This window comes from Phasianus colchicus, chromosome 23 (assembly GCF_987193195.1).
Source record: "Phasianus colchicus chromosome 23, bPhaCol1.hap1.1, whole genome shotgun sequence".
NCBI lineage: Eukaryota > Metazoa > Chordata > Aves > Galliformes > Phasianidae > Phasianus > Phasianus colchicus.
Genome location: NC_143458.1, coordinates 1,532,533 through 1,557,630, shown reverse-complemented (window position 1 = coordinate 1,557,630; position 25,098 = coordinate 1,532,533). Strand labels below are relative to the sequence as shown.

Below are 25,098 nucleotides of genomic sequence, written 5' to 3'. Positions count from 1 at the left end.
GGTCCTGTCCTCCAACCTTTTTCTATGCAGACTCCTGGCCACCACGTCTCAGTTCCCTCAGACGCTGGCACAGATCCTGTCCCACAGTCCTGCAGGTCCCTGCCATGCCCCCGTCTCTCCCAGGCTGCATGGTGAGCCCTCAATCCCACTTCTGTTTCGACGGCACCACGAGCTGTTGCTCAAGGAAAGGGGAAAAAAGCCAGCCCAGGCAAGGCCCCAGGTCTGCGCCCAGCCTTGTGGCCAACGGGGAAGAATGGGCTCCCTCATTACATGCTCATTACAGTCTGAGCAGTGCTGCAGCCAGCAGCAGGCAGCTGTGAGAAGCCCGCGATCCCTCTTGCGCTCCTGCAGCTGCCTAGGCACAGTGTGCCATCGGCCAGATGGATCTGGAAAGGATCAGGAGCATCCAGCTTGGCGTCTATACTCTTTTCAAAGGAGGATTCCAGGCCGTTGTGTTCATGCTAACTTATTAACCGCCCCCTATCCAACAGGCCAAGGCCATCCAGCCACTGCTGCCGGAAGAAACGGGAGCACGAAGACAACACGTGAAGGGATGCATTCAGCCTTGGTCTCCAGCTCAGAGTTTTCATGCTGGGGCTGAGACCTGCACTGTCTGACTGGATGGGTCCTGCAGCTCCCTCCACACCCTGTGGAATATTCTTGGCAGTGTGGGTGCCCCATCCCTGCAGGCACTCCAGGCCAGGTGGGATGGGGCCCTGGGCAGCCTGAGCTGGTGGGGGGCAGCCCTGCCCATGGCCGGGGGTGGCACTGGGTGGGCTTTGAGCTCCCCTCCAACCTGGGCCATTCTGCGAGTCTGTGATTTCTTTGCTGCACTCACAAAGCCAAAATGCCACCTGTGCTGAAGGACCAGAGGAGAATTTAATCAGGCTAAGCAGTTCCCCACATGAAAATACACTGCTGACAAACCACCTTCTTGCAAAGACTTAAACTGCTGACACAATTCAGGATCACAAAGGCACAGAGGCTCGGGATATCTTACAACATCAGATGCACTCCTAATGCACGCACGGCTCCTGGCACGGCGCAGCTCTCCAAGCCTTCTCCCTTCACTGTTACTCCCATGGCCGTGCCAGACTCATCTTCCCACAGTCTCAGATGATCCCTGCAGCTCAGAATTCATCCCTGCCCGCTGTGGTGTGCACAAAGCCTTGGTGCCACTGGACTTCTGGCACAGCCGATGAGTTTAACTCCCACTGCAGCAGCCTGGTCTCCGGTGACAACGGCAGCAGGAGCTCAGGGCTGCCGGCGCTGGAGCTCGGGGGAGCTTCTGCCGCCCAGCGGGGCGGGGGGCTGCCTGTCACCCCGGCAGGGACACAGGAACGGGAGCCCCCAGGGCAGCCTGCACCGCCGGGGCAGCCGCCAGCGGGACGGAGCCGAGCCCGCCGCCAGCAAAGCAACGCCGGCAGCATCTGCAGGGAGCAAAGGGTTAAGCCGTTTAGCGAGGCCACCGGTGTAATAAATGCAGCAATCAGCACAGCCGGCGCCTCCCACTGCGACCCAGGGCCTGGGCTGGCTGGGGAGCCGGGAAGGTGGCAGGGAACGGGGTGGGTGGGGAGGACTCTTATCCTGATACGGCTCCTTCCTTCCAAGTGAGGGTTTGGAAAAACTGAGCAGGCAGGGTTGGCTCTGAAATCACAGCGCCTCAGTGACACAAAGCCAGCCAGATTCCCCCCGCGAGGCAGAGGGAGGCCGGCAGCCGGGTGGGCCGAGGCTCTCGGCCCGGGGTGCCGCGGGACGAACCCGCGGGGCGAGGAGGAATGCGGCTCCCCCCGCAGCTCCGAGATTTCCGTGTGACATTCCTGGCTGGCTGCGCAGGCACCGGCAGGCCCTGCGCGGGCTGCGGGGGATCTCGGGGTTGAACAAACAGAGGCGGCTCCGGCGCTGTCTGCCTGCCCGCGATCGCATTCCTGAGCTCCGCTCCGCCGCCCGCAGGTGCCCGCCGCTCCCCGGCAGCGCTCCGCACGGCGTGCACGCGTGGGGCCGTCCGGGCGCACGGCCGCTCTGTGTGCGTGCACGGCCACGAGTAGCAGCGGTGCACGGAGCTGTGGGTGCCCGCCCCGAAGTTACGGCACGGTGCGTTGTAGCGGGGAGCGAGGCGTAAGAACGGGTTTTGTTGTCCCCGTTGCTGCAGTCTCGTGGCGAAGCAGAAGCAGGCATGGAGCAATCCCTCCCTGTGGTTATTTACTCAGTCCCTGCATCTCCCGAGGAACGCTGGGAGCTCTGTCGCTGCGGATACGGGAGCCCTTTGTCAGCGAGCCCTGGAGCGGAGATCAGGATTGCTCCGAGAGAGGCCACAAACCCGACACACATACAATTTTATTCAATATCTCTATTAGTGTTTGGGGTCGCTGCTCCTTCGGCTCTCACTCAGCCCTTGTCCATCCATATCCCAGGCCCCCAAGACACGCGTCCCTGATGGTGCTTCCCTGGTAGAGGTGCTCAGCACCTCAGCCAGCTGCCTCTGGGAATTGGTACAAGGTAAAGGTCCTCCTGCCCAGCCACCTGTCAGCTGCTTCTCAATCCCAGCTCCCCCATCTTGCTCCATGCTCTCCTCCAGATGCGTGGGCACCGCCGTACCCCAGGGCACCATCTCTGCAGTGCAGCAGCTCAGTGCTGGATGCACGCTGTCTTCCCAGCACGCAGCATCGCAGAAGCAGAGCTCACAGCCTTAGCGCTCTTCCGGCAATAGTAAGGTTTGGGAGCGCATCCCACAGCACGGGCAGGATGAGAAAGACGTGCCAGCAGCGCCCAGCCTCGCCCAGGCTGACCCCTGGAGGATCAGGCAGCTCGCAGCAGGAGCAGAGGCACCGCAGACCTTTGCCCCAGGCCCCCGGCAGCCCGGGCTCGTCGCCCAAAGGCGCGGCATCAGCGCGTCTGGCAGCAGCTCTCCACAATATCGGTATTATGAAACATTCACCTTATTAACCGCCACTCACACGGCTGCACAGAACGGCACACAGGCGGCCGGCTCCTCCGGCCTCAGGAATACGTGCGTATCCCTCTGTTTCGCTGGCAGAAACACAAGAAGAAAGAAAGATTCCCTTCTTCGCAAAGAAACGCGCTCTGTGCGCAAGGCTTCCGAGGCAGCCAAACACCGGCCTCCGACTCTCCGGGACGGCCCGGGATTCTGACATTTCCCGTGCCCCGGGGCGGCTTCTCATCAGGGCGGAGCCGCTCACGGTGCGGGACGCCGGGGGGCAGCGGGAGCCGCCCCCGAACCGCGCGGGGCCCCGCAGAGCCGCCGGCTGAGCGCAGGGGAGGCGCCGCGGCGGCGGAGGCCCGAGCGGGTGTTATGGCGCCCCCTTGCGGCCGCGGGCGCCCCGGGCGGCGGCTCCGCGAGAGCGGATAACGGTGTGCGTGTGTGTGTGCGTGTGTGTGTGCGTGTGTGTGTGTGCGTGTGTGTGTGCGTGTGTGTGTGTGTGCGGGGGGGACTGAGGGAAGAGAAGGAGGAACTGCAGCTCCAATGAAAAAATGCCGAGAGGAGATTTTACCTCCAGCCACGCAAAGAGGAAGCGAATGGCTGCGGCGTGTCCTCGCTCCTGCCAAGCAAACACCCCCTTCCAGGAGCAGCAGTGACTGAAAGCTGGTGCTGGAACCACTGAATCATCCCTTCCTGCGTGCCCTGCTTTAATCGCTGCCTAACAGGTACCTTAAAGCAGATCACAGCTGTGAATACTCAGAACTGATCATTAAAATCCTCTCTCAGGTGGAAGGCGGTGCAGGGGAGCTGTGCATCTGGCAGCAGGTGCCCAGGTGCACTGAAGGCTGAGGTGCTTTGCCAGCACAAAAACTGAGACACGATCTGTTTAGATGGGGAAAGACAGGGCCAAAGGTGGTGGGGCACAGCCCTGCTGCTCTCTCTCTCTTTCTCTCCCAGTTTAAGGAGAGATGTTGCACTTGGAAACACTGGGGCACATCACACAGCTGCGTGAGGAGCAAGAAAAGCAGAGAAGCCAACAAGTGTTAATTCATTAAGATGCAGTATCTCAGCTGCTTGCAACCTTCTGTGCATGCTCTTGAAAAGGCCCTCAAAGCATGCCCTTCCTCCTTGGGCAGAGCAAGAGGTAGCATACAAACGGCACAGGAGCCTGGAGCAGCATCTCCTCCCTTTTTTTCTCTCACCCATACATCAGTGCCACACCAGTGCCCGAGCTCCAGGCCACATAAGTGCAATTACTTCCTCCAGCCCCTTCAGGCCTTGCCGTAATTCCCTGTTCTTCCTTCTGACTGCTGCCTTCCTGCTGGTTACCGGAATCCTTATGGGTTTCCCCACCCCCTGACAGCCACAGCTCTGTGCCCAAGGTGGAAAAGGGGAAAAGGAAAAAGGAGTTTTTCCAGAAGCCAATGAAATGCAACTGTGAACATAGTTCCCATGGTAACAGCCGGATCCAGAGGAAGAAAAGGGAATGCAAATTGGATTACAGAGGGGATGAACAGGGAGGGATGAACCACGTGCATCAACCAGGCCGAATAGCACCTGTGTGTGTATCCGACAGGTATCTGGTTCCCTCTCCAGCTTCGTGCCTGCATGCACTGCAGAGTCCTGTCGTGACGTCCCCCCTGCACAAAAGGGCTCGCAAGAGAAGGAAGGAACTGGATTCCTACTAAGGGACTTCATTGAGGACCACAGTTCTGGACATTAATTGAGACAAAGCTGCTCCACTTTTCTGGGATGTCAATCTGGGTGGGAGGCATTTGGTACAGCCGATACGTTTTTCCTCATACACAGTTCTTCCATATGAGGCTGTACTGCTCAGAACTGACAGTGCATCTGTTGAGATTGGCTCTTAGAAACCAAATGTTCTTGAAAATATAAAGTGCTCTTCTCTCACATATAAAGTTGTTTATGTTTTTTTTACTTTAAAACAACATCAGAAAAACACCCTGCATTTCTGTCCCGCCTCCCACGGCCGCTACCAAGGGCTGAAGCAAGCACTGGGTCTGCTTCTGCAGACAGATCCCGTGCCCAGGGGCAGGCCTGCTTCCTCCTCAGAGATTGCCCTGGGCTCAGCATGGACTGCAAACTCTGGAAACGTCTGTTTCACAGGGAGCCACACAGCCCTGCAGTCCCGACTGCCCTGCTATGCAAGCCACAGAAGTTGCAGTTATCCAGCATGCCCTGCAGCACGAGCTGCTCTTTGCAGGGAATCGGCCACACTGGTGGCAAAGCACAGCGACGGCGGGTTGCAGCACTCCTGTGAGCATTGCTTGCCTCATTAGCATTCAGCACATGGCTCGAGCAGCTTTTACATTACTCCTTCCTGACTCTGGGACCTCATGCGTGAGTCATAGGTTTGCACATTTGCTTTCCCTAATCTCTGCAAGCCCCCAGCGCATGGCAAACGTTGTTCTGAACAGTTCCTTTCATTTCTGCACGTGCACAACCTTCTCACTTTTGCTAAGAAGCGGAGTCATCCTCTGCCCCCTGTGCTCACACGGCTCACCACCTTCTCACCGAGTCCTCACCTTGTGAGCAGGTACTGAGCCCACTTACACCAAAGAAACAAAAGCAAAAGGCTGTGAGCACTGCTCCTTTTTTCTGTTTCCCAAGCACAGCTGAAAAAAAAAAGCTTTTGCTTTGCACCGTTCTCTCCGCTTCACACCACAGGAATCTCTGCTAGGCACATGATGCAAAGAAGAGATACGAGGACAACAAGTGTGGCCCCCAGTCCATGGGACACGGCGTGCACTATCCAAGCACACAGCTAAGTGCACACCTCGGCCAGGAAGAAGACCCAACAGCTCTCAGCAGAGCTCCTTGCATGGGCAGCCAGCAAGCCACAAGCAGTGCCAGCTTCTCCGCTGCTTGCAGAAACCTCTATTTCTCCTTATACTCAAATAATGCAAGAAAACCAAGTCACTGTTTGAGCAACGCTGCCAGTAAATGCTAGGGAAGGGTGATGATGTCCCTTTAAATGTTACTAAAGTGTTGTCAATGGATCTGCCATGGTAGAAGAGTTAATCCCCCCCCAGCCCCTCTCAGCCACTGTGATGGGATAATTAGATGCGAGGGCTCAGCACAGATGATGCTCCAGTTGCTTAGCAACTAATGGTTTCCATGGAAATGGCAAAGCACAGCCTTCAGAGCGGTAAGTGAGCAGTGCAGCAGGGCAGGGAAAGATGCCTGAAACTCCTGCACTGATCCTCTCCTCCAGAATCACTCAGAGGCCTTGAGGTATTAGGGGAACGGGAAGGGGGTGCCTTAAAGTCACAACATTCCTCTTGCAAGCTGCAAGGAAAAGGTGATTTGTTTGGGGTTTTTTAGATGAAACGTAGTGAGATGGTCCTCCTGACTCTGAACTGACATGAACAGTGAGGCTGAATTACACAGCACTGCCTTGTGCCCAAACACACAGACTGTCAGCATCCCACTGCTGTCAGGCACGACAGCCATGGGCTGCATCTCTTCCAACCCAGCACTGCACGTGTTGGCAGCACGGCTCACTGCTGTGCAGTGGCATGGCCACAGCTTCAGCTGAGCAGAGACAACCTTGGCTGCCAAGCTGCTCTCCATCATATTTGAAAAGTCATGGCTGTCAAAGTCCCTGGTGATGGGAAAAGGGGAAACATCTCTCCTGTTTCTAAGAAAGGGAGAAAGGAAGACCTGGGAACTACAGGCCAGGGAGCCTCACCTCTGTGCCTGGGAAGATCATGGAGCAGATTCTCCTGGAAGAGATGTTAAGGCACACTGAGATGAGGGGGTGATCTGAGTCAGCCAGCACGGCTTCACCAAGGGCAGAGCGTGCCTGATCCATCCAGTGGCCTTCTGTGCTGGAGTGATGGCACTGGTGGGCAAAGGAAGGACAACTGATGTCATCTACCTCCTCCTCTCTGTGGGGAGACCTCATTGCAGCCTTCCAGGACTTGAAAGCTTACAAGCAGGAGGAGGAGCAATTTCTTACACAGTCCAGTAGTGACAGGATAAGGAGAATGGCTTGAAACGACAAGAGGGGAGATGTGGGTTAGCTGTGAGGAAGCAATCCTTTGTCAGAGGGCGGCGAGGCGCTGGCACTGCTGCCCAGAGCTGTGGGTGCCCCATCCCTGCAGGCACTCAAGGCCAGTGGGATGGGGCCCTGGGCAGCCTGAGCTGGTGGGGGGCAGCCCTGCCCACGGCTGGGGGTGGCTCTGGGTGGGCTCTGAGCTCCCCTCCGAGCTGAGCCATTCTGTGATTCTGTGATTCAACCTCTGTCTGCGTTCTGATGAGATCTCTGGGCAGAGCATGGTGGAGCTTTTGGTTCAGCACCAGGTAGTCTTCCCTGAGCCCAGAATCCCGTAGCATGTGGCCAGACCTGTACGTTGGCATCACTAAGCATAACAAACGCACAGTGTGGGAGGGACCACATTGCTGCCTGCTTGCAGGGACATTCTTATGGCTGCAGATTTCCAAACACCTCAAGTCCCAGTGGTACCACAGGCAGCACACCAGCACAGTGACAGATCATCTTCAGTGCGATCACATGGCGTGTGCGGGACAACCAGGGGATCGGGCACAGCCAGAATGGCTTCATGAAAGCCAGATCCTGCATGACCAACCTCATCTTCTGTGAGTGAGTCAACCACCTGGTGGATGAGGGAAGGGCTGTAGATGTAGCCTACATTTCAGCAAAGCTTTTGACACTGTCTCCAGTAGCATTCTTCTGGAGAAGCTGCAGCCTGTGGCTTGGACAAGTGCATTCTTTGCTGGGTAAAGAACTGTTTCTCTGTCCTCTGTCCCTGCCTGCAGTGCACATTGTTGACTTCAGCAAGGCCTCTGACATTGTCTCTTTGTAATAAAACTTAGAAAATAGATGAGTGGACAGTGAGGTGAGCTGGGGACTGGTGACTGGCAGAGCTCAGAGGGCTGTGACCAGCAGCACAAAGGAGGACCTGTGTGTCTTGGTGGCCAACAGGTTGGCTATGAGCAGCAGTGTGCCCTGGTGGCCAAGAGGGCCAGTGGTACCCTGGGGTGCATTGCACAGAGCATAGCCAGCAGGGTGAGGAAGGTGATCCTCCCCTCTGCTCTGCCTCTTTGAGGCCACATCTGGAGCATTGTGTCCAGTTCTGGGCTCCCCAGTTCAAAGAAGACAGAGTTTTCCTAGAAAGAGTGGAGCAGAGGGCCAAAGGTGACAAAGGGCCTGGAGCATCTCCTGTTCAAGGGAAGGCTGAGAGCCCTGGGGTTGTTCAGTCTGGGGAAGAGAGGGCTGAGAGGGCATCTCAGCACTTTGTAGATATATACAGGGAGTCAAGTCGCTGGGACTGGGCTTTTTTTGCTGGTGTTTAGTAATAGGACATGGGGCAACAGGCAGAAACTGGAACCCAGAGAGTTGCATATGAACACAAGGAGGGATTTCTTTACTGTGGGAGTGACAGAACTGCAAGAGGCTGCCCAGAGAGGTGGAAGAGTCTCCTCTGGAGATACTGAAGACCCATCTGGACGCCCACCTGAGCAACCTGCTATAGGGAAATGTTTTAGCAGGGGATTGGGCTCAATGGTTTCCAGAGGCCTGGCAGTGTCCAGCTCCAGCCATGAAGGCTGTGACAACCACTGGAACCGCTCCGCTCCCCACTGCCCACAGCCCAGGTGTCCCCAGGGCCAGCCTGCCCCCCACCGCCCTGATCTGAGGCCCGGCACGCACCGAAACAGCCACAGAACATTTCAAACTCCGTCCCCTATCGCTTTCAAACGAGGAAATCAAAGCGGAGCGCTGCGCTTTGTTCCGTGGGGGAGCGGAGATGGAGGTGAGCAGCAGCACAGCCCGGCACTGCTTCAATCGGCCCCAGCCCTGCTTTGAAGCGGAGCAGAAATCTGAGAGGAGGGGCAGGGATCCGAGTTCTGCTCTTTCACTGCAGCTTCACAGAACTGAGAGATGCGGGGGGTATGAGCGAGCCCTGCCCGTGCCAGAAAAAACACCTCTGTGCAGGCAGAGCACAGAGCCGGAGCGTGATGTGAGCAGGAGCGATGCTGAGCAGCCAAACCTCCTTCGCAGCCCCTTCTTTTTCTCACAGTTCAGCCCCACATGCTGTGCTGTAGGGCCACGCAGGCTGAAGGGCAGCACGCTGCGTCCACATGCAAGGCTATTTTCCGTTAGGAAGACTGAAATTAGGAACAGCTTGCCCAGAGAGGCGGTGGTGCCCCGTCCCTGCAGACAGCCAAGGTCAGGCTGGAGGGGCTGTGAGCACTGCTGGAGCTGTGGGTGTCCCTGTGCACTGCAGGGAGGCACCAGGCGGCCTTCGAGCTCCCTTCCATTCCCATGGTTGTACAACTCTCTGCCGCCAGGGGGAGCCCGAAAGCGGCGGGAGGAGCCTCGGTTAAACCCCGCCCACAGCCGCGTTCGCGGCTTAACCGAGGCTCCTCCCCGCGGCGCCCGGCGGCCATGGCGGTGTACCGCTGCTCGCTGTGCCGCCGCACGTTCTTCACCGGCCGCCGCCATCTGTACAGCACCGCGCACCGGCGGCGGCTGCAAGAGGCGCTGGGCCGCTTGGAGGAGGAGGTGGCGGCGGCGCGGGCGGCGCTGGACGGCGCTGCGGTGCGGCGCTACGACCCGGCGGAGCACGAGCGGCGCGTGTGGTGCCTGTGCTGCGGGCGAGGCGTGCGGAGGGACGGGAGGAGCGGAGCGTTGGCTCTGCCCCACGCCGGGCTCCTGCAGCACCTGGCCGGGTAGGAGCGGGCGCTGGGCGCGGTGCCGGCCGCGACAGCGGTGCCGGCCGTGACCGCCGCCCCTCCGCGCTCCTCCCGTCCCAGGGCTGAACACCGACGGGAGACGGTGCGGTTCTGGAGGGAGAACCGCGCGGATGCGGCGCTGCGGGAGCGGTTCGTGGTGCCGGCTGAGGAATACGAGCGGTTCGCCGCGGCGTTGCGGAAGGCGGTGGGAGCGCACGAGGAGCGCGAGGAGGAAAACATCCGGCAGGTGAGGGATGTGGAACCCCACGAGCAGCCCTCCGCCCTCTGCTCGTTAACGGGCAGCCCCTCACGCCGCTCCGTCCCCGCAGATGGCGGCCCGCATCCGGGAGGCGGAACGGAGGCAGCGGGACACCGTGCGGGCGGCCCTGGAGGTTGGTGCCGCGGAGCTGAGCCGTATCCAGCGCTGCTGCGCCGAGCGACGGGGGTTGGACGCGACGGGGGGGGTGGGGGGGGTTGGCGGGCACCGCTGAGTACCAGAAATGTCGTTGCTTTTTCCTGAATCGAACTCAGCCTCCAGCAGAGACAGAGCGTTGTGTTGGACCTCCCGGCTGCAGCTCCGCTGTGGGATCCGCCCGGTAAGAGCGTTTCCCCACCCCAGTCCCGGCCCTCAGCACCCTCTGTTCATGCAAGTCCTTAACCAACTTTTACCTGAAGTACAGCGGGCAACAAATGCCCAGGCAAATTATTCTCCCCTCCACAAAGAAGCATGTGATCAGTAACCCTCATAAACGCACTGTGTACTCATCATGGCCTTCCAGTACCTTAAGGCAGTGTGTAAACAGGAGGGGGAACGACTATTTACACAGGAATGGTTTTAAACTGAGATGGGGAGGTTTAGGTTGGATATTAGGAGGAAGTTTTTCACCCAGAGGGTGGTGAGGCACTGGAACAGGTTGCCCAAGGAGGCTGTGGATGCCCCATCCCTGCAGGCATTCAAGGCCAGGCTGGATGTGGCTCTGGGCAGCCTGGGCTGCTGGCTGGCGACCTGCACACAGCAGGGGGTTGGAACCAGATGAGCACTGTGGTCCTTTTCAGCCCAGGCCACTCTATGATACCCCAAGAGCAATTCTCCTTTTCTTCTTATTGCAAAACTCACTGGACACCACTTCAGTGCTGTTTCAGACTCATCTCTCAGCCTGCTTTGTGGTTCCTGTGTTCCAGGGACACCTCTGGTTGTGCTGAGCTGCCCGGCCCAAGCGTGATGCAGGCAGGACCAGATTTAAGCTGGATGGAATCAGGCCAGGCTTTGACCTTCATTGGCCACCAGGTGGGAGCACAGTGTTGCTAATGAATTCAATTTAAGTAGCTACAAATTACGTGTTACAAAACAAGTTACAGTCACCCCAGTGAACCTCATGCTGAAAAAGGCATCTTTGCAGTCATGCAGACAACAAGCTGAGATGTACCACTGGGTCACACTTACATTGAAGCAAACTGTTTTTAAAATGCACTTTAAGAGAGCTCTCCTTAGGGACAGGGGAATAGATGCCCTTTCTGTAGCAGAACTGGAAGGGAATTTCTCAGGTGTTCCTTGTGTACAGCACACACAGTGCCACCCCCTGCTCACAGAGGCACTTAAAAGCATCACTTGCTAATTAATGTTTTATCTTCTGCTTAACAGGAAACAGAAGGGAAAGGAAACGTTCATACAGGTAATCTTGCTTGCTTCTCAGCTCCTTTTCCAGCTACCCCTGGAAAAACACAAGGGTTGCAACAGCGGTAACTTAAAGTAGTTTTGGAATGGTTACAGCATACCCAAAGGTTCTCTCTCTCTTTGCTGCAATATTGATATGCTAACATAGAACACTTTCATATTGTGAGAAATGTGACAGTGCTACAAACCTCTGTGCTACTGCTCTGCAAAGGCTTTAGGTGTGATCTGTCATGGCCTTAACCAAGGCAGGCCAGAGGCCTTTTTTTTTTTTACAAACCTTATTTACAGAACATAAAGTTCACTTTTTCTTTACTGCTTACAAGGTGTTGGTACAGGGGAAGAGGAAATATTCTCTCCCTCAGCTGAGCCATTAATTTCGCTGCAGAGATTGAATGCATTTTCTCTGTGCCTTCCAGGAGCAAAACCTCCCTGGCTAACAGATGAAGAAGAGGAGGATGGAAGCAAACAACAAATTGGACCTTCGTATGAGGAATTTCTCAAGCAAAGTAAGCAGCTTGTATACCTTTACCTTTAAATACGCTCCAGTACTGCACTTCAGAATCAAAAGGAATTTGATTGAAAAATTCTCCCCAAATTGCCTTTTAGTGGAGAAGCAGAAGCTCAAAAAGCTCCCAGCAGAGCGTGTTGGTGCCAATTTTGACCATACCTCCCAGACAGGGGACAGCTGGCTTCCTTCCTTTGGCCGGGTTTGGAATCATGGCAGGAGGTGGCAGTCCAGGTGAGCCTGAATAGCACAGGACTGATGCTGAATTGAGGGTGAGCAGAGAACAAACTGAGTGGTGCAGTGGAAGAAATGTGCAGTGGAAACTGAGACAGCAGCAGGAAGGGACGTCATCCAGAGTGAGCTGGACGGGCTCAGAAAGGGGGCACATGAGAACCTGATGAGGTTTAACAAGGCCAGGTGCTGCTGTTGGGTCGGGGCAGTGCCAGACATGAGCCCAGACTGGAGAAGAACTCGCTGAGAGCAGCCCTGCGGAGAAGGACTTGGGGTCCTGCTGGACAGAAGGGGACATGAGGCAGCAGTGTGCGCCTGCAGCCCGGAAGGCCGACAGTCCCCTGGGCTGCAGCAACAGAGGGGTGGCAGCAGGGAGAGGAGAGGGAGGGGGTTGTGCCCCTCTGCTCTGCCCCTGGAAGGCCCCACCTGCAGTGCTGTGCCCTATAACCCCTTCTGTGATGGCTAAGTAGCTGAAGCATTGGTTCACAGAAATAACTGAACAAACTGAGGGGAGCTCCTGTTTTAAATTATCACACATAGCACTATTTTATGAGATGAGGCAGTTTTCATTACCTCTTTATAAAGGTTGTTGAATGCTGACATCTGTACTCTTTTTCAGGCATCAGTTTAGAGCCGAATCAGGAGGAAAGAAGAAAAAAAGGTGATCAGAAGAACACAGAACAAACCAGGCTCTGAAAAGGTGGACTAGAGATAGTTGTACCTTCTATTAGGGCCAGGGTTTTCAGTACTCGTGTATATATGTACACATCTAGATGCATTCAGTCTCTTGAAAGGTCATATTAGTACAGAAGTGATGAGTTGAGCACTATTATTATTGAAAGCTATGTGGCAAGGGGATGCTGCAGCAGATTCACTCTCCCTCTAAAGGATGTGTACCATCTAAGCATTAATTTCTGAAGTCATAGACAATACAAAGACAGATCCTGCCAGCAGGAATAGCCCAGTGCCTAGGCAGTGCCTTCACAGACAGAAATTCCACCTTACACAGCAGGTCGTGCCAGTGTCCTACGTTGTATTTTAGCAAAGTATCTCCTTAAATAAATTAAACTTGTTAAAAAATCCAGTTCTGCCTCACCTGAAGGGTAACTAATTAACCTTTAGCAGGAGCAAGGGAAAGCTCAGATTTTTTTTTTTGTATGGACAGTTAGTTATCCCTCAGAATAAAGCAGAAGAACACTCAGATCTTTTATCTCCCTTTACCCTGCCCTGATCAATCTTGTTTCCTTGTAAAGAAATGAAGGGCCATGGCTGGTTAGAAGCAGTTGAAACAAATAATCAAAATATCCTACCCTATGCAAGAAACAAGCTTCTCTTTTCCACTTACTAAAACTGAATGTGTCTCACATCACTAGAGCAGCTAGTGATGTTAAACATTCCCACTAGAAAAGAAACTTTTTTATGATGCATTTGCAATGCTTTATAAACACACAAAATCTGTTATGCTGACAAGATAAACCCCGATCTATACCAGAATCTACGCTGAGTGATGCACAAATAATGAAACATACACATTTTTGGAAAAGAAGCAAAGTAATTATTTCAATAATTTTATTGTATGCATCTGTATAAGACATTGCTGAGGAGGTTGCTGGAAAACCTGCAAAGCAAGAAGTCCCAAATCAGACCAGCAGTTCACAGAAAATTACTGAGAGTCTCTCCTTAAAGAGCAGCATCAGTCATGGCATGCTTTGGCAGCAAGGATCTATGATCTACAGTCCACAATGGTGGGAAAGATCATGCTGCTTTCCCCATCCAAAGGGCAATGCAGACAAAACAGCAAATTCTTCTAATCCTGAGGGCTGATGTTCCCAGAAATTCCACCTTAAAAAGTCTCTCTCTCTGAACAGATTGGAGAAGTGACCAACCCTAAGCAGCATAGCGTCACACACCACGTACCGTGTGCAGCTGTTTGCTAGCCTTGGACGTGGAAAAACCCAGTATATAAACATTCTGCTGTCTCACCTTCCTACGCGTCCTCCCCTGCAGCAGGAGCATCTCCACCTTTTGTGTTTCTGGTGTAGATCACCTGGGCTCGGTGCTTAGAAACCAGTTTGATCAAACCTGTAAAAGAGGTGGTTTGAGTGCATGCCTACTGCACGATACCAGGGATGTTGTGCTGTCATTTTAATGCCAGCCAAAAGATGTCTAATAGAAAATACCCTAAGGTTCACGATGCTTAACATTACAGATTAAAGACTGTTTCCACAGAAAGAATGGAATCAGTGTTAAGAGGGATAATGACTGAGCACACATACATGTGTAGGCTTTTGTTCAAGACCAGGTATGGCTGCGTTACAGCCTATTTTAACACTATTTTCTTAGCACAGCATTACCACTAAATGCAAAGCGTTTGAAATATAGACGAAGGCAGCAGATTTTGAAAACATGCCAGATTGTGTACTTCAGGTGCAGCATGAAATGGTGTAAAACAGTGATGAAAATCCCCAATTCCAGCAGCCTGGTGTTCTTCCAGAGTTCTGCAGGCTTACCTTTACCGAGCAGTTCCTGCAGAGCAGCCCTGGCCAGAGAGCCTCGAATCTTCAGTCTCTCTGAGACCACTGCTGGTGTGATGAGCTTGTAGTTGGGCACCTCTTTGCACAGCTTGTCGTAGGTGGCCTTGTCAAACAGGACAAGGTTGTTCAACTTGTCTCTCACTTTTCCCTTGGACCACTTCTACTCAAAAAGAAAGAAACCAACCATTAATCCATCTTTTAACCAATCTGTCAAGACCAGCTTTGGTCTTTCGGCAGGTCCTATGCACCACGCCCTCAGCTGGCTCCGTCTCGCCCCTCAAACAGAACAAACAAGGCCCACAAATAGGAGCACGGCGCGGCGTTACTCGGACCGAACGCTGCGTTCTGCGATTCACCCCCCGTACAGCGGCTCCCGCAGCCCGACGGCACCCGCACCCCGCAGCCAGAGCCCGGCTCGGGCCGTGTGTGTGCATAAGGCCGGCGGCCCCGCACCCCCCGCGGGCTCCCACCTTTTTCTTGGCCTTGCCGCCCGACTTGTTGACCGGATCCTTGTCCTTCTTGGCGGACTTGCCCGCGTCCTTCTTCTTCTTATCGTCTTTGGGCGGCTGCGAGACGGGAGAAGGAACGGGACGATGAGGGAAGGCGGCGGTGCCCCACTGCTCGCTCCAACCCCCTGCCGCCCGTACCCGGCCCCGCGCTCACCATGCTGCGGCTGCTGCTCCCAAGATGTCCGCCGAGAAAGGAAGCTCCGCACGCGCGGCAGCCGGAAGACCCCGCGGGGGAGGGCGGGCGCCGTGACGTCACTTCCGCCGCCAGGCGCGACGACGTCACTTCCGCCGTCAGACGCCACGACGTCATTTCCGCGGGCGGGCGGCGCCATGGCGATCTTCAGCGTGTACGTGGTGAACAAGGCGGGCGGCCTCATCTACCAGCTGGATCACTACGCGCCGCGCAGCGACACCGAGAAGACGTTCAGCTTCCCGCTGGACCTGGTCCTGCGCCCGCGCGACGAACGCGTCGTTGTGGCCTTCGGGCAGCGCGACGGCATCCGCGGTGCGCGCCGGGCGGGGGGGGCGCCGGGCCGCGCCGGGCCCCGCTGACGCCGCGCTGTCCCCGCAGTCGGCCACGCCGTGCTCGCCATCAACGGCGCCGAGGTCAACGGGCGTCTGACGGCCGACGGCAAGGATGTGCTGGAGTTCCTGAGCAACCCCGCCAACTACCCCGTGTCCATCCGCTTCGGCCGCCACCGCCTCTCCTCCAACGAGAAGCTGATGTTGGCCTCCATGTTCCACTCGTGAGCCGGGGGCGGCGGGCAGCGGGGCTTCAGGGGCGATGGGGGCGGCGGGGCCGGGGGCTCAGGGCCGTTTCCTTGCAGGCTGTTTGCTATCGGCTCGCAGCTCTCCCCGGAGGTGGGCAGCTCGGGCATCGAGATGCTGGAGACCGACACCTTCAAGCTGCACTGCTTCCAGACGCTGACAGGTACTGCCCGGCCTGCTCTGCAGGGCTGCTCTGGGCTCGGCCCTCCTCACGCTCCTCTTTGTGGTTCCAGGGATTAAATTTGTGGTGCTCGCTGACCCCAGGCAGGCAGGGATAGATGCCCTGCTCCGCAAGATCTATGAGATTTACTCTGACTTTGCTCTGAAGAATCCTTTCTACTCACTGGAGATGCCCATCAGGTAAGGTATTAGCCTACTGCTAATAAAGCGGCCTCAGCCCTGCTTTGCTTTGTGCCTGTGCAGTAACAAATGCTGGCGCAGCCCTGAAGCCACAAAGCAGATACAGAGATGACAGAAGAGGGAAAACAGTGACTGCTGCATGTATGCAGGGGAGTTGGACCACGTGACCTTTAGAAGTCCCTTCCAACTCATAACATTTCTGATTCTATATGACAATGGCAGTGCTGCACTACTAAAGAAATGGGAGTTGCTTCTCCTTGGTATGATCCCTGCAGTCCTAAGATAGTGTTAAAGCCCATCTGAGAAGCTTTCTTCTTAGCTGACAGCCAGCCCAAGGTTGACAGCAGTCAGATTGCTGTCTCTTAAGTTACAGAATCTCTCCTTGAAGGATGCACAGCCAGGCGTTGTAGAGATGCTGACTGCCTTGGCCTTTCTATAACTAAAGCTATTCATCCTCTTCTGATTTTCTCAATTTCAGATGTGAATTGTTTGATCAGAACTTGAAGCTTGCTTTGGAGGTGGCTGAGAAAGCTGGACCATTTGGACCTGGATCATAAAAAATGAATTGCCTGTTGCGTGGACTCCTCTCCATGAAGAACAGGGCCTTTTTCTTCCCTGGCAGCTGTGGCCCAGAGCTCTCTTCACCACAGCAGAGACTTCACAATCTGAAAACATGCTTCCTATCTCCTAGGATACCGTGTTCTGCTCCTCTCATGTAAAACTGACCTTAAACAGATTTATTACTGCTCTTTACTTCTGGGCCACAGAAGCTTTTTCTGGTTTTGCAGCTCCTAGACCTTGTGAGTGAACAGTGGAAGACACAGCGTAGCTCTACTGCAATTGTTTCCTTTCACAGCTGTATATATGATTTGTTTCTGTATAGCTCTAATTTATAATTTTACAAAGGGTTTCTATATAGAAATAATAAACATTCCTTAGAGAGGTGGATGGCCTCTTGTTTTCTGTTGGAAAGGTCTGTTTACACCAATACCACCTCACGAGGATAAGGGCTTTGGACAGTTCTGCTTTCACCATTCTCCTCAAGACAACCAGAACCCTAAAGACACTGCTCCATTTTTATTTCACAGATAGTACAAGATATAATTAAGTACAAAATGTCATTTACTTCCATTATTTTAATTAAGGCTGACCATCTGCTCTTGCAACCAAGCTGCTCAGTTAAGTACCTGTGATTCTTCATGAGTTGAACTCTCCTCTTCCAGGACCCAAAAGCAATAAATCCCTCTGGGGACAGTGTGAGGATATTCAACAAAATCATGACCAAAAACCTGAGTCTAGTTATTGCCAAGAGTGTTGGGTTAGAGTGATCAGTGCTGCCCACAGTCAGCAGTAGCCCCGCTCAGGTTTTCTGTGAGATAGACCAGAGCTGTAAGAAATGCAGTTTGGGGCTGAAAACATTCTAGATTATACATCCTTTAATGACAAAATGCAACCCAATGCTAGAAATACTAGCTTACATAAAACCTAGCTGCAGAAGATGTGTGCCCGTGGCAACTGCTGCTGCAATACCTGCTGCTCAGTTATCCTAGCTGATCTGCAGAGTGTGCACTGCAAGCTGAGCTGGCAGCAGCTGCCTACCTTGCAAATCATTAACATCGTAAACAGGAATCACACTGGGCACAATCAGTTAACAGAAGGAGCTCCTCTAAATGCTTTTCCCTGAAGTACTGAGAGTTTTCTTGGAAACCTGCCTATTTCTAAGTGGCTGTGGAGAGCCACATCACAGCACTACATCAGTGTTCCACTTGTCCAGAACATAATGCTACTTTATAAAAACAAATCCAGGGTAAAGCTAAAGCAACACCGCTCCCAAATCAGTTGTGGAGCTGTACTGTAATAATCATTATTCACTGTTCTGTCACAGTTCAAGGGCAGAGATAGCAGAGAGCTCTGGCCTAAGTCAACTAAGACAGCTGCATTTACAGCAGCTGCAAGAGATGAATGAATGCAGCAAAGGTGCAAATCAGCGCTCCTAACAACGAGGCTAAAATGACAGTTAATGGCTGAGAACAACAACGAGGACAAAACGAAATGTGACAGCACCTGAAGCCAGTTATTTTACAGCACTTTCAGCTCAGTACCTCAGGCTGTGAGACCTGCTTGCTTTACCAGTAGTGCTGTAAAAAGGAGGTACAGTAAAATCACTGCACGTGTAAACTAGCTGAATTATCACATCTCAAGGGACAAAGCCATTGGTAGCAGGAAACTTGTGTCTTCAGACACGTGAAAATGAATGAGAAATTGAGATTTTTATCTAGGTTGCAGCAACAGGTAAATTCACTCTTAGGCCAGTTAAATAAAAAACAAGTATCATTCATTCGTGTCAGTGCAGGAGCATCCTTTTCACCAAGCAGTTTATCCTCAGTCAGCTTTCTTGGGAATCCGCCCCATCTTGGTGCGGATGTTCCTCAGTAAGAAGAAAGCCACAGTGCTAACAGCACAGGTGATTTCAGCCACCCAGAAGGCTGTGGCCCAGCTGTAGTGCTTGGCAATGGTACTGAAGGGCAGTCCAGCCAGAAATCCCCCAACTGTAATGAAAACAAACAGAAAGCTAGCAACACTCGAACTTCTCACTTTCACTTGCTGATACTGCTTTTTAACTTTTTGTTTTAGGTGTTGTTTGAGCTTAAAGCACATGACAAAAACCTGTCACATACACCCGAAAATGTCTCTGGGACTTCCAGCTCATATGTCTGCCTGTTAGATGTCTTCCTACGATCATTAACTTGGCACTGAGGGGTCATGCCATACCCCACCAATAACACAAGTAGCAGTCAGTTGCTGGGAAGGGGGAAATGGACATTACTCACCATTGGCCATCAGAGCCACAATAGCATGGGAGGTGCCACACAGGTTGGCAGGGGCACTTTCGTTGGCTATAACCCCAAACAGGGCGATGGGCCCATACGAGGAAAACCCAAACACAGCTCCCAAAGTCAGGATCCACAGCTGTCAAAACAAACAAGATCTTTCTGTTTTGCCACTGCCAAGTCAGCAGATACATAGGTGCACTGTATGAGGAAGAGGCTGTAACATTTTCTGGCTGACACTGATTCCTTAATCTGCAGACAGAAGAGCTCAAGCCTGAGACACACAACCCAGCTGCATCTCCAACACACCAGTTAGCAACAGTGAGCTTCCCACTGTCCTGCAGGTGAGCCCCTAAGCTGTGTGCACATGACATGCCCCATTCTGTAAGGAAGAACCAGAACACAGATGGGCATGGGCAACAGATCTGTGAAATGACAGAGAGCTGCAACTCAGATCATCTCTAAAAATGATTCCGGGGACACCTGACTTAAAAAGCCATTCTCAGTTCAGATGCAAGCAATGGATCAGATAGCGATAAAATCTATCTGCTCACTTCGCTGTCACTAAACAGAAACAACAGAAGCAAAACAACAACAAAAGCTCAACATTTTCAGTTCAGTGTTAGCATACACTCTGAAAAATTCTGAACCAGGTAGTTCTTTCTAATCGCTTATGGAAAGACAACTGAGGGTAAGTAACTGTCCAGTCTCCAGACTGCAGCATGCTTTCTGAACAATAAACGCTGTTTCAAGATGCTCAGGAGGGAGTAAGTACCATCGTATTTTCCAGGTGGGGAATAGAAACAGAGTTAGGAAAGAACTTGCCAAAGTTACACAGAAAAACGCCTGCAGGAGAAGGATCATTCCTTCTGAGCACACTCAAACCCCCTTAAGTAACTAAATTTCACCCAATGAGCAAATATCCTCAGAACTTCTTATATGAAACTTGAGAGTTTTGAATTCAGACTTTTTACAGTCAGTCAGTGTTATCAAATGGTTATAAGAAAAGGTTTCTGTTACAAAACTTACAGTAATCTTCTCAATGCCCTGGTTCTAAGGTCTGTAGTGCTAACCAACCTTGCAGGATTGGAAAAAAGCAGATAAGTGAAAGCAGAAACAGGCAGAGGGAGAAAGAAATGCAAGGCAGAAACCTCGTGTTCTTTTAGGCCTGTAAGCTCAGCTAGAGGTTGGAAGGCTACAGTCCAGAAGTGATTTTCCTGAAGAAGAAAAGAGTAAGATGGAGAAAATACATTTCAGTTATTTAGCAATCATAGTGTCAGATTCAAGTCAGGTCTATGCTTAGAAAAAACTGCCAGCTATCTTTAATGCTGAGAATGTCTGAACAGACACCTATTGCAAAACATCAACACATTCATCATTGCTAGGCAGAATCCTGCATCTAGGACTACACGCTCAGGTCAGTTTTCACCTGAATCTTCAGAGCTGCATTTACCAAAGGCTGTACCAAACTCCTTGCTGATCAACTGTCAGCAGAAGTGCCCTACATTTCTCTGCACGGGCAGTTCTTCTCATAGCATAACATAATGACATTACACTGACAAAAATTGCTTAAAGTTACTCTCTGCCAAAACGAATTTTTATCTTTTCTCTTGGTTTACACCTCTCCTCTACCACCACCAATGGGAACATTTTCACTTGGTCAGCCTTCAAACACACACCATCTGACCCTGCCATCCCACTGCATTTGCATGGTTCCCCTCAAGCCACGGAGGCACCACTCCCACACCTACACCCTGAACATAACCTGTGCCCAACTGCTTGAGCATGGATTACCTTGGGAGAGTTGCCTGTGACCGTTACCCGGAAAAGGAACATGGAGACACACATCCCTGCCATCATGGAAAGGAGCAGCCCGTGCCGAGGGTTCCCGTAGTTCGACAGACCGACCTGTGACACAGCCAGGAAAAAACAAGGGTGAGAGCCTGCAAGGATTCCTTCCAGTTTATATTCATAGTGATGAATGCCATCCTCACAGCCCTGTCAGAAACATGAGTGGCGCATCAGAAGCACATCTTTTAGCAAGACTTCTGGCTTCGTTTGAAGAAGAACCCAGTGAGCTGAGTTTTATTTGTCTTCTGGCTGGAAAAAATAATAATTATCGACAACCATATCACATCTCTTTCAACATGGAAATTTGGAAAGTGCAAAGCAGAACTGGGAACAGGCCTATTTCTTGCAGCTGTGTCCTGCAGAGGCAACACCAGCCTGACTGCACCCATTTAGCACCTCTGTTATGCTGTTGAGATGGGCTGTGTGCCTCCAAATTACCTCTGTGTGAAGGGAAAGAGAGCGGTTAAACCAGGAATGGTCTGGTTTTTAGGAATCCCATTTCAAAGCAGGGTCATTTAGACACAGCTGCATCCAGAAGAGCTTGGGAAGGCAGAAGAAGGAGACGTGAAACTGAGCATTTTCTGGCACAAAGCAGCTCTGCCTATGCATTCTGGGCATCTTGAATCTCCAGAACATAAATGTGTGCATAAGGAAAGTGCAGGTCTGTGTGCACTGATGCAGGTATTACAGGAGGAAAAAAATATATCTTTAAGCACTCCCCAAAGAAGCCAAAAACAAAATTCAGAAGCAGCTCACACTGAAGCTATGCTTGCTGCCCAGCACACCTGCATACTTACTTTTGCCACTGCTCTGTCAGAAAGGTATCCAGCAGCAATGCTTCCCACCAGGCCCCCGATCTCCAAGGCACTCATGTAGGAACTACCTAGAACAGAGCCAAGCAAACAACAGTCCATCAGCTGTGGTTGATGTGCTTTAGACAAAGCTCAGCACTGCCAGCTTAGTGTGAGCTTTGAGCAGCACTGCTGGATGAGATCCTCCAGCTGTGCAGGACCACCACAGTCTGCCAGGAGGGCGCAGGACAGCACTGAGGCACTCAGCACATGCAGTAACTGTATCAGCAACTTATTTCAATACCTGTGTGCATCAAAGCGGCCAGGTGTGCCTGAGTTCTCTTGCTGTTCCCAGCTGAGCTCTCTGAACACCTCTCAAACTACAGCCACAACATCTAAAAGTGCAGCTTTGCATCTTACCCACAAGCATGGATTGTCCCCTCTCCTGGATCAGGAAGAGCTGTCCCCAGTCAGTACAGCAGGTTTTCACACCAAATACCACCAGGTAGCCTGTAGAGAGCACCCAAAGGTACGGCGAGAGGAGCAGCTCTGCCAAAGTGCTGTTGTCACTGGGGGAACCTGTAAGAAAGATCAGGACCAGTGTTACTCCTGCTTGAGCACTGCTACAGAACCACAGCAACTCAGGGGCAGCACGAAAAGCTGTCAGAGGAGGATTTGTGCACAAGGATACCATCAGAGGGAAGATATTCATCCAGAGATGCTGACTGTCAGGTTGTACCTTGGTCTTTGCATCAATCTTACAGACACACCCTGCAGACCTATTCTCCCCAAAGAACAACCCAGGGAAGCAACACTGCTTTGTTGCACTGAGAGGCAGTCGAGCAGCACGTGCATTACAGGAAAGTGCAGGTGATGGATGAGTTTCCACCAGCCTTTAACATTCGGAAGCAAACCTATGTTGCAATTTTCCTCTACCTCTCCTGCTTTCAGAGAAGCATCACACTCAGTGGTTTGAACAAACATTGACTAACCAGATGTCCTAGTTAGGACAGAAAACACTGAGCAGAGTCCACCACAAGGCAGGGGTCAGGAGAACTGTGGAGGGGTGAGGGGAGAGCTGCCTGTCCTCTGCACTAGGGGAGAAAAGCTTAAGGAGCCGTTTCCTGCTGCTGCATATTTCCTCTTCATTACCCCCTGGAAGGCTCAGCTCACAGTCTATAAAAACCAAGGTCCCGTGAAAGCAGGGTGGTACTCAGTATGAGGAAATAATACAGACTGGGAGATGAAACAACAACATGCATGGACTGATGGACTGAGGAACAGAACTGCAGTGGTGACCAGGCCCTCCTTCTGCATGTTGGTTCCACAGCCTGAGAAATACCAGCCCCCACTTGCATGTAGCTTGGTGTATGATATATATGTGTGTGTATTTCAGCTATAAGTTATATTATTTCATATACATACATATAAAATAAAGCACACACACATATATACACATATATGTATGATTTTAAAGTAAAACACAACAGCTTGGCACTTAGAAAGCTGCTGGAAGCATTCCTTTAAATGTATCCTCCTGAGCAGCAGTTTCAGGAAGAAGAAAGGACTGAGAGCTCTGTCCACTGAGGTTGACACACGTGTACCAGAACACACAAAAGGCACGGCAGCATCTCACGTGCTGCTCACTTACAGCTGAATCTGTGGCTCACCTTTCTTCCCCTTCTTGGTTCCTTGGTCAATGTTGGGCAGCCCAACATCCGCTGGCTCATTTTTAATGAGGACAAGGCAGACAAAAGAGACAATCACGCAGATGAAGCCAGAGAAGGACAAAGTCATGCGCCAATCGTAGTTCAGAGACACGAGAGCAGCGACAATGGGGCCTAAGCCTCCAGCCAAGTTCATGCTTGTAGACAGGATTGCCCACCAAGTCCCAAACTGGGAAGGCTCAAACCACTGTGCAACAACAAGAAAAATGGCGTAAGGGCTGTGAAAGAAGAATGCAACGTTGTACCTGAAAAACCTCAATATAAGTCCAGTCTGAGTGTTCTGGGCAACCCGAGCACAGCTCTACAAGCCCAAACGAAGTGGGAGCCTCTCCTCTCGACCCTGGTCATGTAGGAAGCTCCAAATGTTACGCCAGTGTCAGTCACAGGAGCTTGACAGGTGTTTGTACCGTGAGCCAGCTCAGGACTATTTCCATTTACAGACGATGAAACTGAGCCATGGGATGGGAAAGGCAAATCTGTGAGCGTGCAGTTCTGTGTACTCACTGGGTAGGAGCAGCGTCCTCCTCTGCTGGCACTGCGCTGTGAGCAGTAAGGGGAGAGCTGGGGGGATCGTTAGGACTCGCTGCCGCATTAAGATCCACGCTAACACGAGGAAGAACTTTACTGTCAGAGCGACAGAGCCCTGGAACAGGCTGCCCAGAGAGCTGGGGGAGTCTCCTACTCCCGAGATCCTGAAGACCTGTCCGGAAGCTCACCTGGGCACCTGCTGGCCAAGGGGGTGGGCTTGGCGATCTCCTCCAACCCCAGCAATTCTGTGATTAAGCACTGGGCGCCGTCAGCTTCTCACCCAAAGTTGCGCTCAGAGCCGTTCGGTTGCCGGCGACGCAAGAACGGCTGCAAGCTCCGCTCGCGAACGCCTTCAGAGCGCACGGCGCGGATGGCTTGCAGCGCTAGCGCTCACGGCAGCGCTCACGGCAGCGCTCACGGCAGCGCTCAGCAGCGCACAGCCCGCTCTGACGGCTCCTCTCCAAGCTGCTCCGCTCGGAGTCGGACGCCGCGGCCGCTCGCCCCATTTCCCACAGCGCTTCTGGATCCCGAACGCTCACCTTCCGCAGCACCTTCCCGCACGGCGGCCAGCCCAGCCCCTGCGCCAGCCCGTTCAGGAACCACAGCGCGGCGAAGGCGCCGACGGAGCCGCTCCAGGAGAACAGCACGTTGACGATCCCGACGAGCAGCAGCCCGGCGGCGAACAGCCAGCGTGCGGACAGGCGGTCGGACAGCACGCCGCTCACGAACTTGCTGACGGCGTACGCGGCGGACTGGCTGCTGGTGATCAGACCTGCGGCGGCACGGCGTCAGCGCGGCGCTTCCCCAGCCCGGCCCGCGGCTCCCCGCCCGCCGCACTCACCCAGGTCGTCTTTGTCCAGCGGCACCTCGGCCATGACGGCGGGCATGACGAACGAGAAGGTTTTGCGGTTGAAGTAGTACAGCGTGTACCCGACGAACATGGCCGTGAAGATGACCGCCCGGTACCGCCCGTACCCGCCGACCGCCATCGCGCCGCGCTCCAGCAGCGCCGAGCCCGGCCGACAACCGGCGGCCGCGAGCGACCCCAGCCGCCCCGCCCGGCGCGGAAGTCCCGCCCCCTTGCGCCTTTCCCATTGGACGCGGCGCCCTGCGCCCCGCCCTCCTCA

General features: G+C 53.2%; 4 protein-coding genes across 7 annotated transcripts; 2 read left to right on the top strand and 2 right to left on the bottom strand.

Moving 5' to 3' along the window:
• The first annotated feature begins 9,348 nt into the window (after positions 1-9,348).
• Positions 9,349-13,156, top strand: CENATAC (centrosomal AT-AC splicing factor). The gene is made up of 9 exons (XM_031599949.2): positions 9,349-9,658; positions 9,743-9,908; positions 9,991-10,053; positions 10,193-10,257; positions 10,844-10,949; positions 11,304-11,334; positions 11,753-11,842; positions 11,943-12,075; positions 12,692-13,156. The coding sequence occupies exons 1-9, from the start codon at positions 9,375-9,377 to the stop codon at positions 12,735-12,737; spliced, it is 984 nt and encodes a 327-aa protein (XP_031455809.1). The 5' UTR covers positions 9,349-9,374; the 3' UTR covers positions 12,738-13,156.
• A 471-nt stretch (positions 13,157-13,627) lies between these two features.
• On the bottom strand, positions 13,628-15,440 carry RPS25 (ribosomal protein S25). 3 transcript variants are annotated; one of them, XR_016459611.1, is made up of 5 exons: positions 15,270-15,440; positions 15,077-15,172; positions 14,583-14,766; positions 13,990-14,154; positions 13,628-13,914 (listed from the first exon to the last, which is right to left on the bottom strand). XR_016459611.1 is itself a non-coding variant. In XM_031599952.2 (5 exons), exons 1-4 carry the CDS (start codon positions 15,423-15,425, stop codon positions 14,060-14,062), a joined length of 531 nt encoding a protein of 176 aa, XP_031455812.2. In that variant the 5' UTR covers positions 15,426-15,440; the 3' UTR covers positions 13,628-13,914; positions 14,056-14,059. The 3 variants fall into 3 exon arrangements, 2 of the variants coding, with proteins under 2 accessions (XP_031455812.2, XP_031455811.2); XM_031599952.2 differs by having other exon boundaries at positions 14,056-14,154; XM_031599951.2 differs by having other exon boundaries at positions 13,628-13,690; positions 14,056-14,154.
• Positions 15,441-15,445: 5 nt separating this feature from the next.
• On the top strand, positions 15,446-17,212 carry TRAPPC4 (trafficking protein particle complex subunit 4). The gene is made up of 5 exons (XM_031599950.2): positions 15,446-15,620; positions 15,687-15,861; positions 15,943-16,046; positions 16,117-16,243; positions 16,722-17,212. The coding sequence occupies exons 1-5, from the start codon at positions 15,446-15,448 to the stop codon at positions 16,798-16,800; spliced, it is 660 nt and encodes a 219-aa protein (XP_031455810.1). The 3' UTR covers positions 16,801-17,212.
• An 89-nt stretch (positions 17,213-17,301) lies between these two features.
• On the bottom strand, positions 17,302-25,039 carry SLC37A4 (solute carrier family 37 member 4). 2 transcript variants are annotated; one of them, XM_031599948.2, is made up of 9 exons: positions 24,813-25,039; positions 24,511-24,743; positions 23,387-23,630; positions 22,137-22,295; positions 21,723-21,808; positions 20,869-20,982; positions 20,226-20,291; positions 19,075-19,213; positions 17,302-18,792 (listed from the first exon to the last, which is right to left on the bottom strand). In XM_031599948.2, the coding sequence occupies exons 1-9, from the start codon at positions 24,958-24,960 to the stop codon at positions 18,626-18,628; spliced, it is 1,356 nt and encodes a 451-aa protein (XP_031455808.1). In that variant the 5' UTR covers positions 24,961-25,039; the 3' UTR covers positions 17,302-18,625. The 2 variants fall into 2 exon arrangements, with proteins under 2 accessions (XP_031455808.1, XP_031455807.1); XM_031599947.2 differs by lacking the exon at positions 20,226-20,291.
• Positions 25,040-25,098: the final 59 nt, after the last annotated feature.